Here is a 20,600-nt window from a genome sequence, read left to right on the forward strand (position 1 = left end):
TCCAGACGGTTCTGACTAGAACCAGGAGGATGGAGACACATACTGCTTCTGGACCTCCTGGTTCTGGACCAACTGGTTCTAGACCTACTGGTTCTACTGGACCTACAGGTTCTGGACCTACTGGTTCTGGACCAACTGGTTCTGGACCTACTGGTTCTGGACCAACTGGTTCTGGACCTACTGGTTCTGGACCAACTGGTTCTAGACCTACTGGTTCTACTGGACCTACAGGTTCTGGACCTACTGGTTCTGGACCTACTGGTTCTGGACCAACTGGTTCTGGACCAACTGGTTCTAGACCTACTGGTTCTGGACCTACTTCTTCTGGACCTACTGGTTCTAGACCTACTGGTTCTGGAACTGGTTCTGGACCAACTGGTTCTGGACCTACTGGTTCTGGACCTACTGGTTCTGGACCAACTGGTTCTGGACTTACTGGTTCTGGACCTACTGGTTCTGGACCTACTGGTTCTGCACCAACTGGTTCTGGACCTACTGGTTCTGGACCAACTGGTTCTGGACCAACTGGTTCTGGACCTACTGGTTCTGCACCTACAGGTTCTGGACCTACTGGTTCTGGACCTACTGGTTCTGGAACAACTGGTTCTGGATCTCATACTAATAGATCTTTAACAGCACCATGAAGGAGACTGTAAATAAAATATTGTAGAATAATTAATAATTACAGATGGTAGGAATATCACAGCTATTTTACATTAAAATGAATCATTTCAAAAAGTGACAGTCGGATATGAAAAACTTACAGACTCAGTTCAGTTTGACGTTCAGTCGATCAAGGAGCTATCGCTCATGAGTCCGTTACTGTGGAGACGGAGCAGAAGCCTGCAGTTTGTCATGTCCGCCACTAGGAGGAGACGTCGGTCATTTCCAGGCAAAATAGTCTTATATTTATACTTAAGAACTAAAACAACAAAAAACATGTTTACATTAAATAAACTTTTACAAAATGTAGATACACAAAAACAATGACTAGAGTAATTAGTCAAAAATAATATTTTGATTTTTCTAATTTCTTTTTTTCTATATTTTAGAACTTTGTTTAAGAACTGATTTCCTAAAATGATTTATAATGTCTGATGGAAGGCAGCTGCCAATATATGATCTGATCATCTGAATTGCAAATCTTAAAGTGATATTTATTATATTGCTAACCCAGCCATATTATTATTTTGGTTAATATTTTCAACCCTTTTAAACATGAGAAAATGAACTGTCACTTTCCACATGGGTGACATGATGTAAGTGGCCCATATTTGGGATGGACAGATCTGGCCCAGGTGTGTGGAGCCATCACTGGCCCAGGTGTGTGGAGCCATCACTGGCCCAGGTGTGTGGAGCCATCACTGGCCCAGGTGTGTGGAGCCATCACTGGCCCAGGTGTGTGGAGCCATCACTGGCCCAGGTGTGTGGAGCCATCACTGGCCCAGGTGTGTGGAGCCATCACTGGCCCAGGTGTGTGGAGCCATCACTGGCCCAGGTGTGTGGAGCCATCACTGGCCCAGGTGTGTGGAGCCATCACTGGCCCAGGTGAGGCCTGCCTCATGTGAACCTGCCCTCATTGGCACATCTGGCCCAGTCTGGTTGACATCCAGTTTGCATGTCTATGGCAAGCCGTTTTAACATAAATTCGGTTTTGCCGCCCTTACGTTCCAGATATCTCAAATGACTAGACGTTTTAGCAATTTAAGATATCTCTAATTACATTCTGACTAGTTAAATTGACGTCAAATTTACCATTGATTTGTATGAAGATTCAGTTCAAAATATCTACAATGAATTACTGACTACCTGAAATACACATTTCAGATATCTATAATTAAAGTATGACTAGTCAAAATTATAATTCAAGATGTCTCGATTGTAGTTTTGACTAGTCAAAATGTAATTGAAGATATCTTTAATTATTATTCTAACTAGTCAGAATGTAAATGCAGATATCTTAAATTACCATTCCGGATAGTCTAAATGTAGTTTTGTCTAGTCAAAATGCATTTTCAGATATCTGGAACGTAATTACGGATAGTCAGACGAAACCGAATTTATGCTAAAACGGCTTGCCATAGCTGTGCCAGCAGAATGCCAGATCCGGGCCAGATCTGCCACGTGGGACTAAAGATACCAGAATTAGCTACAAACAGCTAAAGTAGCATAGCTCACAGTCATTAACTCCCACTAACAGAAAAACATGAGTATCAAGAGTACCAGAGTATCAAACTACCAGACATATAAAACGTAATGTGAAATTATTCATAATTTCTCTTTGTCTCATTATAATCGGAAACCAAAGCGTGCAGGTTTAACTTGCACTTACTTCTGAGAGCAGACCTGTTCCTTGACAGCCGCCACCTAGTGGTCAACCACGTGATCTCACCTGTACCGCTCAAAAACGCACGTAGAGCTTTGGAAAGTGACGTCACTGCTCTAGGCGTAACAGCCCCGCTGTGATTTTGCAAACCTCAAAACGTTTTTATTGCTCCTAACATTTAGATTATGTGACACAATAGCAAAGACGGTTATTTATGTGTAATTCTTTCAATCTGTCTAAAGTAAAATAGTTCCTGTTTTAATTCAATGCACTGATGAATCTCTTAAGCTGTAAACTTTAATACATATTATTATGGATTAATTATTTAATCAATTTATTTCTACATGATTGCATCATTTACTGTTTGTTTATTTATAAATATGTATTGATATGTCTAAATGATATCTTAAAATCTTTTGACAGGTTGTGTGCTTTATAAAATGCTCATCATACATCAATATCAAAATATTATATTCCGAATCTATTCTGTTATCCCACGAAGAATATGTAAATATGCTGAACGATGCATCAGTCAATTCAAAAATATAAAAAATATAGTGTCCTTGTGAATGTAGCTATAACTGTTTTAATAAGGCTCACTCAAAAAATAGTGAAAACCTGTTTAGTGAGTTATAATGATTAAATGCGCTGATGCGTCATTGCACCTGTCAAACATATAAGGCTGAATGGAGCAGTCGACCTCCAAGATGGCCGCGGTCCATGAGGCCTCTATTCTTTATACTCTGAGTCACTTCCTGCAACAGGAAGGGGCGGGACGGACCGCTGTCAGTCTCTTACCTTATATGGAAATGGGACCATTGCACTCCGGAAGTGAAGGGGGCGCTATTTCCTATATTATCCGTGGACTCCAGTTTTTATTTTCTTTTAAGATCTGACATATTTTTACCTCTAGGAAGGGTTTTCACTGTATGGCTAGCTCGCTGTTGCTGTCTCTTCCTCTGCAGTGTGGAGTCTCAGTGTCTGGGATCATGAGCGCCCCCTGCCAGGAGGCCAGAGAACTGCCTGCCTCACCTCCAGTCTGTTCCCTGGTTTCTGATCGCTGCTCAGCATGAAACATGTTACACACACAGTTGGTGGCAACAAACACTGTAAATTATATAGATGAGCTAAATGATGGAACATCATCTCAGATTAAACGTCAGGGTTTTATTGGTGGCATACAGACAGGAGGACTGAAGGTCTGCCAGCGCGCTGAGCCAGAGGTTGATCATCCAGCTGAGACTCGGCTTCCTGCTGCCTCACTGGATTCACTTCTGAGCATTTGAATGAAAAATTGCAAAAAAAAAATTGAAGAAAAAAATGATCAGAATTGGTTAAGCCCACAAGAAAAATAAATAGTTTATTGTACAAACCACAGGGTGAAAATAGCCATATTAGTGATTTTTCCATGAAGACAGATGAGGCTCACCTGCCTCCTCTGATGTCACTGGGTTAGACCCAGTATGTTCTGGTCATGAGGTCAGAGTTGACAGACGGGATGAAGGTTTCCTAAGCTAAAGCTAGCTCCCTCAAACTCCTCACTGTTCCAGTTGGACCAGTTGGACCAGTTGGACCAGTGGATGCTACACATGCAGCCATCCATCCTGTCATTACTGTCACATAAAGCTCCCAGTACGACCAGTAAAACCAGGCTGGCAGATCTCAGATCAGCAGTTTTAATTGGTTTTCACAGAAGCAGCAAATCGACTCACGATGGAAACTGTGATGTCACAGACACACCATGATGACATCACAGCTGTTAAATGGTACATTTCTCCATCTCTATGGGAACAGTAAAATATGAATATATAAAGTTAAATATTCTCTCATCTGATTGGTCCAAACTCCGAGGCCCCGCCCCCTGACAGTACAGCAGGAAGTAGAAACAAGACTTTCCAGAATAAAATCATTTCCACCAAAGTAATGACATGTGATTGGCTGTGAAACAGGAAATGATGCAGCAGCTCAACAGTGATTGACTCGTTCAAATGTTTCTCTACCAACAGAAGGTCCAGATGTTCAGGGTGACCCGGTTCTGGTTCTGGTCGAGCTTCATGGCTGTTATGAGGCTGCAGTGACAAACTTCCACCAGGAGGGGGTAGAGGACCAATCCGTTGCAACTGATCTTCCTGAAGCTCCTCCAGAACCCAGCAGGCAGAACCAGAACCTTCTTCTGATTGGCCCCAGCATGTTCGTCTGGCGCCGCCCACCTGAGCAGCAGTCCAATCACGATCCACCCTGTCCTGATTCTTCTTCTGTGGTCAGAGTCCAGGGTGAAGCACTGTGATGATGTCACTTCCCCTCCTCCTCCTCTTCCTCCTCCTCTGGCTCCCCCTGCTGGCCGCTCTCAGGAGCTTCCTCTGTGGCTCCTTGGGGATCCAGGTCCAGTTCGGTTTCTGGTACCTGGTTGTGATCCTGATCCTGATCCTGATCCTGGTTCTGGTCCTGGTCCTGGTCTTGGTTCTTTTCCTGGTCCTGGTCCTGGTCTTGGTTCTTTTCCTGGTCCTGGTCCTGATTGTTATCTGTTTGGGTTTCTGTCCCTGGCTCGCCTCCCGGTCCCAGGATGCTTTCTGCCTCCAGCTCCAGAACCGGGACCTGGTCCGACCCATCTGGAGCTGTTGGTTCCTGGTCCGCTGGGTCCAGGGGTTCTGGTTGGGAGGTGATGGACTCCTTCCTCCCCAGTCCTGGAAACAGACAGAGGATGAGGGGCCAGTTGGTTGTAAGACCTTTGGTTCTGGTTCTGGTTCTGCTGAGAGGGAGTGAACCCGCTCAGCCCGGCGGTGGCGGCGCCGAGGCGTCCACCATGTTTTCTATTGAAAGACGTTCAGTAGTCAGGAAATGTAAAATATTACAGGGTAATGAAACGTTTCTGGAAAACATATTAGTCTGAAAACAATCAAAAAATACAATTAACATGAATATCAATAATTTATCAATAATTTGCTTTTTTGTTGAACCCACATGAAGGCAGCGGCTCCGTCGGGCCCCCAGGGCTTCAGGGGCCATAAATGATCATTTATTTATTGATCAATGCTGCTGAATTTGATTTAATGGTTTCAGGGTAAAAATGTTTAAATTGATTAATATTTAACTTTAAGGAGCTGCTAAGTTTACTTTGTAAAAGTTCAAACTGTTTTGTTACCACAGCAACAACCTGATGCTGAGTTTGTTGACAAATATAAATTAATAAACTGTAATTAGAGCTGATAGTTTTCAGGTTGGCCAGTTAATCTACTTTAATCTCCCAGATTAAATCCAACAGAAGCTGCTAGAGGTTCTGATGTTTTAGCAGCAAGAGGGCCCAACAGTCAGGTTCTGCCCCACAGTCAGGTTCTGCCCCACAGTCAGGTTCTGCCCCAACAGTCAGGTTCTGCCCAACAGTCAGGTTCTGCCCCAACACTCAGGTTCTGCCCCACAGTCAGGTTCTGCCCCAACAGTCAGGTTCTGCCCCAACAGTCAGGTTCTGCCCCAGTCAGGTTCTGCCCCAACAGTCAGGTTTCTGCCCCACAGTCAGGTTCTGCCCCAACAGTCAGGTTCTGCCCCAACAGTCAGGTTCTGCCCCAACAGTCAGGTTCTGCCCCAACAGTCAGGTTCTGCCCCAGTCAGGTTCTGCCCCAACAGTCAGGTTCTGCCCCAGTCAGGTTCTGCCCCACAGTCAGGTTCTGCCCCAACAGTCAGGTTCTGCCCCAACAGTCAGGTTCTGCCCCAACAGTCAGGTTCTGCCCCAACAGTCAGGTTCTGCCCCAGTCAGGTTCTGCCCCAACAGTCAGGTTCTGCCCAGTCAGGTTCTGCCCCACAGTCAGGTTCTGCCCCAACAGTCAGGTTCTGCCCCAACAGTCAGGTTCTGCCCCACAGTCAGGTTCTGCCCCAACAGTCAGGTTCTGCCCCAACAGTCAGGTTCTGCCCCAACAGTCAGGTTCTGCCCCACAGTCAGGTTCTGCCCCAACAGTCAGGTTCTGCCCACAGTCAGGTTCTGCCCCAACAGTCAGGTTCTTCCCCAACAGTCAGGTTCTGCCCCAACAGTCAGGTTCTGCCCCAACAGTCAGGTTTTGCCCCAACAGTCAGGTTCTGCCCCAACAGTCAGGTTCTGCCCCGGGCCTCATGCAGCCTTGGACCGGCCCTGCAGGATGAGCAACAGATTTAATTCAATGAGCTGCTAATGTGACTTTAGCAGCTCTAACATTTCTGTCTTGAGTTTTAACTCGAGCCACAGAAACTGTTCTGGTTGGTCGGGTTCATGCGATGGATCTCTGCACGAATTAACTAAGTGGACAAAGCATTAGATATGGTTTGATGCATCGTGTAACTAGAAAAAGGTATAAATAATAATGAAATAATATAAAACCAGTGCAAAGCTCCTCACCGGCTAACGCTGTTCGTTAGCCGCTAACGCTGTTCGTTAGCCGCTAACGCTGTTCGTTAGCCGCTAACGCTGTTCGTTAGCCGCTAACGCTGTTCGTTAGCCGCTAACGCTGTTCGTTAGCCGCTAACGCTGCGACCATCCAGGAACAATGACATCAACTTTACAGGGCAGACAGCGCCACCACTGGGCAGCGAGTTGAGATGGAAACACCGCATATAATTCTTAGTTCACAACGATAAATCATTCTCACTGCTTCCTCACCGCGCACATCTGGAAGCACAACTACAAGTTATAGAGCTGCACAAGCAGAGCTACTGTGGTGGGTTTGAACTTTGACCTTTTGGCGGCTACTGCAAAGAATCCCGATTCCTCACAGGGGTCGACGTAAATATCCATACAGTCAGCCTGTGTCCAGTTTGAGTGAAAGGAGGCGGGTGAACGTCATCCAGCCGCATCGCGAGGCGGTCGGTCCGGTTTTAAATGCGTCAACTATAAACTTATCTTTTCAGAATAAATTTGTTCCACCAGTGAAATGCCCTGAGCAACAGAGACTCTTTCATAATGGTTTAAATCAGTTTTAAAAAAAACATTTTTGTTTGATTATTAATTTTTCTAAAATCAAAACAAGCAACTCTTGGCCTGGCAGAGGGGCTAGTACAGCTGGCGGGCCGCCAGGCTTATAATGCACTGGGGGAAACCCAGTCTCCACTGAGAAGTTCTGCAGACAGAAACCCAGATCACCAGATCCTGAAGGATCTACTGACAGGCTGAAGGTAAGTAAGGTTCGTACCAGCAGGCATCAGAACCAGAGCCTGCAAGATGTCCGACAGCGACACGATGCCAATGATACGAGACTCATCGTCAACCACGACCAGCCTGTGGACCTGCAAACACAAAGACTCAAAATCAACCGGATTTGGGTCTTTGCAGCACCTTTCACAATGAAAAGCGTTTTGACCCCTTCTGCATCCTGGTACCTCAGCCTTCACGATCCGGTCCACGATGGTCTCCAGTGTTTCCAGCTTGTTGCACTTCATGACACCTTCAAAGTACTGCGATCTGTGTCTTAGAGCCTGGGTGACCGTCACATCCAGATTGTTGTAGGTCTTCTCAGCTGCCAGGTTCTGCACAAACACCACAGTCCATTCTTCAGAAATCGGACAACTTCTCCAGAACCAGCAGAGGATGAAAATACTCACAATCACATCAAACTTGGAGTAGATGTCCACCACCTTCCCTGTAGGCGGACAGGATCCCATCTCATCAGAATCTCTCAGAAACCAACTTAACAGGACGACGGAAACAGCTGCTTACCGCTATGATCCACGACGGGCAGCGCAGAGACGCGGCGGTGTGTGAACACAGACAGGGCCATGATGAGCGGTGTGTCGGGGTGGATGTAGGCGATGTTGGAGTACGTTCCCACCCCGAGTTCCTCCAGTGTCTGCTTCATGAAGGCCGGCATGGGCATCTCACACACCTGAGGCAGTGGGGGGTAAAGGTCAAGAGCCAAGCTCTGAAGGTGTAAAGTCACGTCTTCACAAGAAAAGAAGATATAGTTGGAGACGAGGTACAGTGTACCAACAGCAAGGTTTCCCCCAGAAAAGCTGCTGAAGCAGTCAATCATCCAGCGGCCCGTCGGGTTTTCTAGTTTAAAAATGTTTCAAGTTAACAGAAAATTTGAAAATACCATGTGATAATTATGTGTTATTGAAAGGTTTCCCTTCACCCCTGAACAAATGCAAACATTTCACTCAAGTAAATAAGCAACGCTAAGCCTGGTGGGGGCACAAGTCAAGCCTGGTGACCCGCCAGGCTTATAAAACACTCAGGGAAACCATGCAGCAGCAAGAAGCAGAGTACCAAACAGAAAAATGCTGCGTAGCAGCAACAAGATAGAGATGCTAAATTAACTGGAGGTTGACCAGTAGAACCAGGAAGGCTAACTGGAAGCACTGAGGACAGAACAACCAAGCAGCATAAAGAACCGTCTCTCTGCCAACTGGACCTTAACAGTACTTTGTTCAGAACCTTGCTAAATATGGAGGGAACAGAGTCTGCTCACCCCCCCAGCTCACCCCCTCCCCCCCAGCTCACCCCCTCCCCCCTTCCCCCCCCGCTCCCCCCCCCCTCCCCCCAGCTCCCCCTCCCCCCCAGCTCCCTCCCTCCCCCCCAGCTCCCCCTCCCCCCCAGCTTGCGCCCCCCCCTCCCCCCAGCTCGCCCCCAGACTCACAAAGAGCTGCAGGAACTTCAGGATCCGCTTGTGAGTCAGGATGTAGAGAGCGTTGCCACTGATGGGATCGATGACAGGAAGCCGGTGGATCTTGTTCTTTATCAGGGAGTGGACCGCTTCGAACACGCTGGACAGAGACACAATCAACAGCTGCTGTCCTGGAGGAACTCTGGTCTGACCTGCGCTCCAGCAGAACCTCCATGTCGTCTGGATGACCTGATGAATCTACCTGGCGTCAGGTGAGATGTGCACCAGAGGTTTGAAGGTCTCCTGCAGGTACAGCTCTGTGAACATGGAGGGCAGACGTTACTCTCTGGGCTTTTCCAGATGCTTCCGGCTCGGTCGGCTCTCACCTCTCCACGTCTCGATCTTATGCTCCTCCAGCTCATAGATCTGCACCTGGACACACACACACTGAGAGACACACCTGGGAACAAACACACTGAGACGGCAGCAACGACGCAGAGCAGCTGACGCCTCACAGAGGTTCAGTTGCAATAGGAGGGGTCAGAGGTCAGCAGAACCCGTCTGGTTTCAGGTTCCACAGAAACCTTCAGCAGACGAATCCTGATACCTGCAGCTCCAACAACCAATCAGATCACAGGTGATTTAATAAGCTGTTGCTATGACAACAAAACACCTTTTCAACACAGGGACAGGTGAGTGTGTGTGTGTAAGTGTTGGTGTGTGTGTGTGTGTGTGTGTGTGTTGGTGTGTGTGTGTTGGTGGTGTGTGTGTGTTGGTGTGTGTGTGTGTGTTGGTGTGTGTGTGTATGTGTGTGAGTGTGTGTAAGTGTGTGTGTGTGTGTGAGTGAGTGTGTGTGTGAGTGTGTGTTGGTGTGTGTGTGAGTGAGTGTGTGTGTGAGTGTGTGTTGGTGTGTGTGTGTTGGTGTGTGTGTAAGTGTGTGTGTGTGTGTATGTGTGTGAGTGTGTGTGTGTGTGTGTGTGTGTGTGTGTGTGTATGTGTGTGAGTGTGTGAGTGTGTGTGTGTGTGTGTGTGTGTGTGTGTGTGTGAGTGTGTGTGTGTGTGTGTGTGTGTATGTGTGTGAGTGTGTGAGTGTGTGTGTGTGTGTGTGTGTGTGTGTGTGGGTGTGTGTAAGTGTGTGTGTGTGTGTGTGTGTGTGTGTGTGTGTGTGTGTGTGTGTGTGTGTGTGTGTGTGTGTGTGGTGTGTGTTACCATGGGGGATTTATAGTATCTGGTCAGGATGTTGATGAAGTCTGTGATGGTCAACATTCCTGGAACAATATCATCATCATCATCATCATCATCATCATCATCATCTCCATCAGGTGAGACATGTGTCAGGCTTTTATTGTGAAGGTTCAACAGGAAGCAGGGCACTTACCCACAAAGCTTTGCTTCTTACTCTCCCACAGAGGAGCGGCTCTCACCCCATTAGCCACCAATGCAAAGAAGGCCTTCTTCACCTGCAAGGACAATGCCGGGCCGACCCAGAAGGGCCCACGGATCAGAACTGGGCCGACCCAGAAGGGCCCACGGATCAGAACTGGGCACCCAGAAGGGCCCACGGATCAGAACCGGGCCGACCCAGAAGGGCTGGGAGGTCTGGTATCTGAACCATGAGGCGGATTAAAACCAACCTCAGTAATGAACACAGCTGCAGTTGCAACAGAACCCATCAGAACCCCGTGGTTCTGGTCTCACCTGCAGCGTTGTGTCGAACACCACCAGTTTGGAGCTGGTGGGAACGATGTCGTAACACTTGTGGCACTTCATGAAGCGCATGTAGATGTCTCGCTCCGACTCCTCGGACCCTGGACCACAGAGCAGAACCGCGGGTCAGAACCGGTCCTCTTATTATTATCGCTGCTGCTCTTTCAACTCTCTAGTCGGCTGGTTCTGCTTCTGAGCTGTCTGTTTTCATGACAACATCCCAGAACCGGGCCAGAACCGGAGAGGCGAGAGCGAGAGGATCCTTACCGGAATCTCCGGGATCCGTCTGATCCCACATGCCGCCGGCGACCTCCACCTGGACGGAAAACAGACAGAGTGAGGCATCTTCCCAATAAACCATCTTTAAGACGCTGCCTGCATCACTTCCTGCTACTCTCTTCATCCCAAGGGAAACTTTACATGTTGACAGAACTCAGATCCGTGCTGGAAGGATCTCCAGTAGCAGTCAGTGTGCCAACGAATGTGAAGAGGCCTCTGACTGAAGACAGCAGGTGTTTGATGATGTCAGGTTTGCTATGACCTGCTAGCAGCTCAGTATCTAAGTCCACAGCAACATGTGCCGCATGCGTCCATCAGCTAGCTCTGCTAATCCGCCTCCTTCGCTTTTGCTGCTCCCCTATAAATCTGAACTTCCTCTTTCTCTCTGCATTCATGGAGTTTCCTTGTCAGTGCTGGCGAGTCACAGTTCAGGGATTATTAGAGCGTGGGACTGGAGGGTCAGACAGTGAAACAGACAGTGAAATGAGCCTGAGAACCAGAGTTCCCCATTAGAACCACCACTAACTGACCAGTTAACCACCACTAACTGACCAGTTAGCCACCACTAACTGACCAGTTAGCCACCACTAACTGACCAGTTAACCACCACTAACTGACCAGTTAACCACCACTAACTGACCAGTTCCTGTGTGCAGGGGCGCCACAGAAGGGGGACAGTTAAGACAATCCAAGGGCCCTTGACTGACAGGGGCCTCTGACAAGAAAAATTACTAAATGAATCATATAGTGTTTTTAAAATTCTTTTATCAGTAAAAATGAAATGTTCCCACTCCCAGACAAAAAAAGCACACATCCATATTTGCCCTGAACTTCCTGGATCTGCAGGAAACGGTTCCAGAGCTGCGACTGTTTCTGAGCTGCTGGCAAAAATAACATTCAGGTTTTCAAAAAAACATAGAGAAGAAGAAAGAGCGTCAAATTATAGCCCAGTTTTTCTCTGAGAGGTGAGAAGACTGCATGAGATTATCAACCATTCAGCATAGTTAGCTTAGCCACAGACTGTTAGCCTCCAGTTCACTAGCATTTAGTCAATGAAGTAAATAATTTTACAACTTATATTTAACTTGTCCCTGTTACCACACTTAACAACAGATGAGTCAATCAGCAGCAGCTCTAACCCTAACCTTTGACCCCTGTCCCAGTAAAAAAAGGTGAGCAACACCAGTTGGCAACATTCCAGGGAATCTGTAGGGATTTTCCCTGTCTATACTCGCTTTACTGTTACACAACAAAAACAATTTATTTATGACTTACAGAAATTCAGTCTTTATCACACTGAGTGAGTGAATTGATTGGCAGCAGTAACGCTGCTCTCCTGGTTCTGACTGGCAGCTTTTGGTCAGATTGGTGCCGAGCAGCAGCTGAGGGAGGAGATTGATCTGTTCACAGATTATTTGTCACGACATGGTGACAGCTTTAACTAATGTGGAAAAAACGTTTTTATTAAAATTATATTCTGCAGTTTGGACAAAATACAATAACAGCATTTTTTGAGAAGTGTGGATGGCTTGGATATTTTGCACATGGCCTGTGACTTGCTGGTGGGGAGACATTTCAATGAGCTAAAACTGCTAATAAAAAAAATGAAGCAACCTATTTGCATTTAGTATGCAGACAGTTGCATGTAAAATTCCCGAGCAGTTAATATTGAGCTCGTATCAGTTTTGGACACAGAAAGCAAGGCTGTTGCGAGCCTTTACGATGATAAAGCTTTTCATGGCTAAATTGACTTGTATTGTAACACAAGCTGCGCAAGGGGGCCAATTCAATGTTTTGTCCTGGGGCCCACGATTCCTGGCGGCGCCCCTGCCTCTGCGGTCGTACGCAGCATCATACAGCATCCTGGTGTTGTGCATCGTCTGGTCTCCAGGTAATCCCGTCTCGGTGTTTACCGGTGGTTCGGTGATGAAACCGCAGCCGATGCCTTCAGAACCGGGTCCGCTCTGACGTCACCCGGTCTCACTCTCCAGGGACTTCAACGAAATAGATAATGACGGTGTTTGAGCTAAAATGGCAGACTTTTCAAGGGGAATCTGGGAAACGATGAGCCCACAGCTAGCACCTACCGGTCAGGCTCCGTTCATGAACTGCTCCGAGCGGCTTCTTCAGCCTCAGGGCTTTTATTGGGAGATGGAGCAGCTTGTCTTCAGAGGACAGTCTTCAGAGGACAGTCTTCAGAGGACAGTCTTCAGGACCGGAGCTCTTCAGGGCTCCATCTTGGATGCAAGTCCGGGTGGAAGAGCCCGCTGAGCGCTCGGACTCCTCCGCCTGCTCTCGGCAACGTTCGGCTAGTTTCGAGAAGGGCTTGCTGCTCTCGGTGAAAGTAAAAAGCTGGTCTAACCAACTTCCGGTGAAGGCGATGAAAATAAAAGCAGAACGTTTCTAATGAATATTGTAGGTGGGGTTCAGTAACTTTCTTTTAATTGAAAGTAGAAGTTTCCATTCCATTGATAACCGCCTGTAACCGTTTGGATCAAACCTTTTGGGTTTCCTTCCTCAAGCTTCTCCGAGGTTCTGGTCCGATCCAGTCCGCCTCATGATGGATATCTGCCCTTTCAGATCATACATCAGTGTCTCCAGACCATCAGCTGAAAGCTGAGGCTGTGGAAGACCAACCTGTTCCCAAACTTTAACTGGTCCATTAAGCCCACCAGGTCCTCCTGCAGCAAACGGGCCCGCAGCATGATGCCGCACTCCCACATTTCACAGTAAGGATGGTGAAAGGTTCCTCGTTCTTCCTCTAAGTGTAACGATGGCCACTCCTCAGACTTCGTCCCTCCGTCGGTCTGGCTTCTTCCTCGCTGAACGGCCGCTCCGGTCAGAACAGAACCCGCTACAGCAGGGCCGTGTTCTGGGCTCACTCTGCACATTTTGGACCAGAACCAGACTAGAACTTCTTTGACAGTTTGAACAGAAGAACCTTTACTGTTTGATAAATAGTCGCAGGATGGACCGGTCTGGTTCTGGTTCTGGTTCATTTCCCAGAGAGTCAAACCAGAAACTGTTCCAGGTGCGATTCAGGCAAATCAGTTGACCTGTCAGACGTTTGTAAAGGAAACCAAAAGGTCTGAGTCATCCTCCTTTTTAAAATACGGTTTAGAAGTGGGCCGGCCCAAGGCGTAAGCAAACTAAGCGGCTGTTCAGGGCGTCGCGGAGGCTTGGGCCAGTCCTGGTTTTCCCTGATACCGACCAAGAACGCAGAAAAAAATAAAAATCCTCACCAAGTTTTCTGGCTTTCAGCAAACAGATTTTAGAGATTTTTTAAATGATTTTTCCCACTAATCTTGTTACTGTGAGGAGAAACGATATGAAATCATTCTAACATTCCCACCGTGGGACAGACGGCTTGTTGAAGAAGCTTCTCCATTCTGACTCTGTCAACTAAATTGAGCCCATTTTGGTCGACATATTAAAACTTTATCAGATGTTGCATACAGAGCTGAGGCTGGACCCACTTTCTCTTCTGCTTTCTCAGTTTAATAAATGTCAGCAACAATCTTTATCTTATAACCTTATCTTGGTAAAAAAGCTGGCGTTGATGTTCTGGACAAAAGCAGAGGTTCCACTGGAGGAACTGGTCAGGCTCTCATCTGGAGACAATACGCTTCTCATTAGCAAATCAATTAAAGTGATTCAATAAAACTTGGCAACCCCTTCAGCAAAATATGAATAAGTATTTGAAGAGGCTTTAATTTGAGCCTGTGTGTGATGGGAGCAAAGTCCCAGGGAAAGAGAGCTGGACGGGTTGATGCTCCTGTTTATTTATGTCACTTCTGTTTTGTTTTTGTTTCTCATGTTTTATGTTCACATAAGAAAAAAAAGAGGACAAATTTATATTGCTGATGTTTCAATCTCCATGTCTGATCCCTCAATAAAACTGAACAGGACAAACTGTGGTTATGATGATAAAATGCTGTTCTCACTATTTGTTTAATTTGCTGAATTAAAGGGAATTAAAGCCGAGAAGAACTGGATTCTGACTTGGTTTGAAGGTTTTAAAGATGCTGTTTCAAATTTTAAAATTCTAATTTCATTCTGGTCCAACATTTCAGGATTAGTGTTTTTTCTCTGTTTTCCTGTCCAGCCCTTGATTGTTCCCAGCTGTGTCTCAATTCCTGGTTACCCTCTGTGTATTTCATCCACCTGTGCTGTTGTCTCATCTGTCTCATGTGTCTCATCTGTCTCGTGTGTCTCATCTGTCTCATCTGTCTCATGTGTCTCATGTGTCTCATCTGTCTCATGTGTCTCATCTGTCTCATGTGTCTCGTGTGTCTCATCTGTCTCGTGTGTCTCATCTGTCTCGTGTGTCTCATCTGTCTCATGTGTCTTGCCCTCTCGCCTTGTCTATTGAGTTACCAGTTGCTAGCAGTTTTTGAGCCTTGTGCTCATTTCTGTGCTGCCTGGATTTGGACTGTTGTTTCTGACATCTTCATTTCTTCATTTCTTCACCTGGGGAAACAGCGTCTTCCTCATCATCTCTACTACCACAAATTATGAAAAATGGTCTAATTATTAAAACTTCTGCTTTGTCCTGGTTCTGTGCCGTCCATGTCTTTATGTCTGAAATACAATTAAGAGTGCAGTGATGAGCTGGGGGTCGTCGCCAGCTAATGACTGTATAGCTGAGTATCATCAGCATAATGGTGGAAGCTGATTCCAGGGTTCCTGATGAATCCACCAAACGGCAACATCTACAAGTTAAAAAGGACCTAAAATAGAGCCCTGGGTGACGCCACAGTTAACATGAAGGATCTGTGAGGAACATGTTTCCATACTGAACCTCTGAAGAACAAGAGCAGGAGGACCAACCAGAGGCTGGAATCTGTTTAACAGGATTTGGTGATCCACTGCATGAAAGACTCAGAGCCAATCAGGACTGAGAGTCTGTGTGTCTCCGTATGTTGGTTGATACTTTTCTAAAATACCAAAAAAGTATTTCATTTAATCAAATTTTACTTAAAAATGGTAAGTTGGATACTGTAATTATTAAAAATTACAGGGTCCTATTTACTCGTCTTCAAAAGGGGAATATTAAAATGTCATATTCAAAATAAAATGAATGAAAAAGAGAGTTGGGTCCAAGAGGCGGGTGTTGGTTTGTTGTTGCTGAGCATCAACATGAACATATTGATCAGTTTAAAAACAGATGAAATGTTTGCTCTAATTGAAATGATTTGCTACACAGAGAGTCAGCAGTAAGTCAGGCTTAGTCAGGTTATCAATGGTGGAAAACAAAACTTATTGTGACTGATAATTATTTTGGCAAAATATTCTTTTGGACAGCAGAGTTTATAAATGTTCACATTGTTTGGGAACAAAAGTTATCAGTTTGTGTTTCTGCTTTCCTGACATTTCTTTTAAGTTTCTTTATTTTAGGGCTCAGTTGTTTTTTTAAAAACATTTTTATGAAACTAATGGAGCCACATGGTCCAGGTTACATTTCAGTTTGTTGAAAAAGTGGCTGATTGCGTCACAGGAAGCAGCTAAAATAACAGGGGGATTATGGGTAATAGCCTCAGAGGTGAGGTGGCGCCTCCAGGAACAAATCAGAGACATAAAAAAACACACAGCGAGGGGCAGGAATGGGCAGGTCACCAACAGAGGCCACAGACCAAAGGTCAGGACCAGGTCAAGCCGGCCCTGGACCGGTAACCTGGGTCACCTGGGTCCAGTAAGGGCTGAGATGCTGAATACAATCCAGCATGTCAGCTACTTACCTGGCTCCAGGTGTGAGCAGAGGCAGGTGGAGGCAGGGCCTGAGGGGGCGGGGCCTGACGGGGCAGCCGGCTGCAGGTGGAGGTCGCCAGGTGAGCAGCGTCAGGAGGGGAGGAGTAGGAGCGCCGTCTGCTGGCCTCCGGGCGCCGTGGCTCCGTCAGGTACGTCTCCAGGTGGAACCGCCCACCTGGCTGAGGGAGGAGGTGGCTGGGGGCAGAGGGGACAACAACAAACCATGAGGAAACTGGCGCCCCCTGCAGGATGCTCTGAAGATCTGATGGAGCCAGAAAACCGAGAGTTTCACTGAACACAGATTCCTTCAGAGACAGAAATGCGCCCAGTTTTTCCTACCACTAAACTTCCCAGTAATATGGACACAACCTTTCTTCTTCTTAGTTGTTGACGCCAAAGCCAAACAGAACATTCTGGGTTGTAATCCTTTGCCCAGGTCCGCTTAGACTCTAAGCCTTAGAGGTTCTGGGAAGCTGAGCCATCATCAATCAGAACCAAATTTGGACCTCAGGGCAGAATGGACCTCTGCCGAATCCAAACATTATTGACCCGTTCCGGTCCGGGTCCAGCTGGTCCAGGTTCCGGTCCGGGTTGTGCAGCTGGTCCAGGTTCCGGTCCGGGTCCAGCTGGTCCAGGTTCCGGTCCGGGTTGTGCAGCTGGTCCAGGTTCCGGTCCGGGTCCAGCTGGTCCAGGTTCCGGTCCGGGTTGTGCAGCTGGTCCAGGTTCCGGTCCGGGTCCAGCTGGTCCAGGTTCCGGTCCGGGTTGTGCAGCTGGTCCAGGTTCCGGTCCGGGTCCAGCTGGTCCAGGTTCCGGTCCGGGTTGTGCAGCCAGCTGCTCTCTCTAAACGACCCTTTAAGCGGCTGTTGCCGTGGTTACTGACACACAGGCAGCAAAGGTCAGAGACACCCATAATGCACTGCTGGAGCTTAGCAACACACACACACAAACACACACACACACACACACAGAGGAATCTGAAAACAGCTGCTTCTTTGCTTCTTGCTGCTGCTCACACCAGAACTTCATTACCCATAATCCTTAGCTGCTGTTACAGAGGAAAGTTCTGATTGTGTCCTGGGAGCACTGTTTCCACAAGCCATGCGGCCCGGTTTGGCCCGGTTTGGCCCGGTTTGGCCCGATTCAGCAATGAATAGCTGCTCTATTCTCCTCATATTATCATAAGGAACCAGAACCAGAACCGGAACCAGAACCAGGTTATTAATGCGTCAAATATCTGTTATTGCACTTTGACCAGGACGTTCAACTGGACTAGCTGGCTAGCCGGCTAGCTAGGCTAGCTAGCTATTTGTTAGCAGTTGTCCTTCTGCCTTGAGAGCTCCCTGACCTTTGACCCTATCTGAATCTATTAGAATCTGACCCGGTTCTGTCCTTTTGGAGGCCTGGTGGACAGGTGTCATGAAATGGTTGTTATTGTCTCAGACGTCCCTCCATCCCCGCAGCAGTTGGACGTCAAGGACGCCGCAGGACTCGGCGCGCCGACTCAGCGGCTTCCTGTCCACACGTCCCCCACCCTGACCTTCATCCTCATGCAAGACACGAAGCGTCTACATCTGTCCTGTCCTGCTGTCCCCCTGCTGGCTCCGCCTCCCCAGAATCAGCCCCCCGAGGCGCTTCATGGAGGACAGCGGCGTCCAATCAGAGCGCAGGAATCAGTCTACACCAGGGCAGTCCTGGTCCTCGAGGGCCGGTGACTCTTGGACGTCTCCCTGGTCCAAAACAGCTGAATCCAATCGCTGAATCAGCACTAAACGCTCCAGAGTTCTGCTGATGACATCATCATTTGACTCAGGGGTGTTGAAGTTGGTCTACTGCCACTCCTGCTGGTTCTGACCCAGTTCTGACCCGCTGGAGAGAGGCTGGTTGTTGTCCTTGATGAGATCTTCCTCCCAGTTCTCCCAGTACTATGGCTCTTGAGAGGAAACAAATAGGCTGGATCAGAACCCAGAGGCAAGCAGACTGGACCAGAACCGGAACAACTGTTGCGACAAGAGGAGATTCACTATCAAATAAAAGAAAAGAAGAAGAAGAAGCCACTTCCTGCCTGAGAAGAACCAGACCCAGCAGCTGGGCCAGACTGGGTCCAGTTAACACAAAAACCAGAGGGAGGGGCGGCGCCGCTTCGCTACCAGACCCATCTGAGCAGAACCAGAATCAGCAGGACAAATACTGCTGCTTCTGAACCAGGAGGTTTTGGTTCTGGTCCTGGCCGGGCCAGCGGGGGGCAGCAGACTCACCTCTGGCCTTGTCTCTGTGGTTCCGTCCAATCAGTAAGTGGGTCGCCACAGGTTGCTGGTTCCGCTCCCTGGAGGCCCTGAAGATTCCACTGAAGCTCAGCCTGAAACAAACAGGTCCGATTGGACCAGAACCAAACCAGAACCTGCTGAATATTCTGAACACCGGGGGAACCTCAGGTCGGTTCTGGCTCAACTATCTGGACCCAGTAGGTTCTGGTTCTAGTGAGCTACCTGCGCAGAGCCTTGGGCGGGGAGTCCTGTGGTCCCCCGGGTTGGGGACGACGGTTCTGGGAGGAGTCGGACTCCTCTTGAAGCTGGAGGTGATGTTTGGACCGCAGGTCCGGTTCAAGTGAACCTGCTGGAAGAACCTCCTGGTGGGGCTGACTGAGCGGCTCAGAGGTTCCCCTGGTGGACGGGAAAGACGCGTCAATCTGAAGGCCGAACGCAGCAGGGCTCTGAACGCATCACGTATCTAAACACAACAAACCCTGAACGCATCACGTATTTAAACACACCAGGGCCCTGAACGCATCACGTATCTAAACACACCAGGCCCTGAACGCATCACGTATTTAAACACACCAGGGCCCTGAACGCATCACGTATCTAAACACACCAGGCCCTGAACGCATCACGTATCTAAACACAACAGGCCCTGAACGCATCACGTATCTAAACACACCAGGCCCTGAACGCATCACGTATCTAAACACAACAAACCCTGAATGCATCACGTATTTAAACACACCAGGCCCTGAACGCATCACGTATTTAAAACACCAGGGCCCTGAACGTATCACGTATCTAAACACAACAAACCTGAACGCATCACGTATTTAAACACACCAGGGCCCTGAACGCATCACATCGGTGACTGCAAACATGTCCCTGAAAGCATCACGTATCTAAAAAAAACAGGCCCTGAACGCATCACATAGCTGAATGCTGCAGGGCCCTGAACGCGTCAGGATTCCTGACTACATGACCAGAATCATGTGACCTGGAGCGTAAAGTTAGTTTAGCTGCAGGTTCCTCTGGGCCTCCTGCTCAGGCTCGGTTCTACAGACCGGTTCGGTCCGAATGGAGGACCTGATGCGTTCAGGGCCGGACCGAACCGGTCTGTAGAACCGAGCCTGAGCAGGAGGCCCAGAGGAACCTGCAGCTAAACTAACTTTACGCTCCAGGTCACATGATTCTGGTTCTGGTTCTGGTTCTGGTCTCCTCTGGGCTTTCACTGAAGCGTCGTTGTCATGGTTACCTTCCTGCGCCGGTACCGGTCCGTTCCAGTTGGGTCCAGGGACGACATGCTGAAGGTCCTGCAAAGAGACGGACGCCGGTCACGTGACCTGCTGGTCTCGATTAACATCTGCTGAGACGGGTTCCCACGGATCAGAACTTCTGGGTCAGCAGATGTTAATCGGGAACCGCCCGCAGTACCGCCATGGCAAACTGGCTGCTCTGTCGCCTGGTTCTGATCGGGACCGGTTCTACTGCTGACCGGAACCGGCTGACCTACGGATCAGAACCCCAGTTTCCCCCTGCCGGTTCTGGTACCACTTCCTCTGGTCCCGGCCGAACCAGTTCCTGTTCTGAGCCAGAACCGCTCCCGGCTTCAAACCAACCTGCTAGAACCTATTGGTTCTGGTTGGGTTCCTGTGGGTCCAGTTGGGTCCGGTTGGTCCCCGTGGGTCCGGTTGGGTCCAGGTGTGTCCTGTCTCAGAG

General features: G+C 48.2%; 1 protein-coding gene across 2 annotated transcripts; it reads right to left on the reverse strand.

The window, feature by feature from the left end:
- Positions 1 to 3,667: 3,667 nt before the first annotated feature.
- LOC129356907 (5'-AMP-activated protein kinase subunit gamma-2-like) lies at positions 3,668 to 16,636 on the reverse strand. 2 transcript variants are annotated; one of them, XM_055026447.1, is made up of 14 exons: positions 12,963 to 13,192; positions 12,789 to 12,869; positions 10,864 to 10,912; positions 10,588 to 10,697; positions 10,268 to 10,349; positions 10,099 to 10,157; positions 9,276 to 9,321; positions 9,152 to 9,206; positions 8,923 to 9,049; positions 8,004 to 8,169; positions 7,889 to 7,926; positions 7,667 to 7,813; positions 7,480 to 7,573; positions 3,668 to 5,010 (listed from the first exon to the last, which is right to left on the reverse strand). In XM_055026447.1, the coding sequence occupies exons 3-14, from the start codon at positions 10,892 to 10,894 to the stop codon at positions 4,619 to 4,621; spliced, it is 1,347 nt and encodes a 448-aa protein (XP_054882422.1). In that variant the 5' UTR covers positions 10,895 to 10,912; positions 12,789 to 12,869; positions 12,963 to 13,192; the 3' UTR covers positions 3,668 to 4,618. The 2 variants fall into 2 exon arrangements, with proteins under 2 accessions (XP_054882422.1, XP_054882423.1); XM_055026448.1 differs by lacking the exons at positions 12,789 to 12,869; positions 12,963 to 13,192 and adding an exon at positions 16,614 to 16,636 and having other exon boundaries at positions 10,268 to 10,396.
- Positions 16,637 to 20,600: the final 3,964 nt, after the last annotated feature.

Source organism: Poeciliopsis prolifica, unplaced genomic scaffold, assembly GCF_027474105.1.
Source record: "Poeciliopsis prolifica strain line A6 unplaced genomic scaffold, Auburn_PproV2 SCAFFOLD208, whole genome shotgun sequence".
NCBI classification, from domain to species: domain Eukaryota; kingdom Metazoa; phylum Chordata; class Actinopteri; order Cyprinodontiformes; family Poeciliidae; genus Poeciliopsis; species Poeciliopsis prolifica.

Bases quoted from the DNA above. Each gene is read 5' to 3' on its own strand.
- LOC129356907 (XM_055026447.1), bottom strand. From the start codon at position 10,894: ATGTGGGATCAGACGGATCCCGGAGATTCCG. The intron at 7,814-7,888 runs GTGAGTATTTTC...GTGTTTGTGCAG, and splicing joins ACTCCAAGTTTGATGTGATT to AACCTGGCAGCTGAGAAGAC. The intron at 7,574-7,666 runs GTACCAGGATGC...TTGTGTTTGCAG, and splicing joins ACCGGATCGTGAAGGCTGAG to GTCCACAGGCTGGTCGTGGT.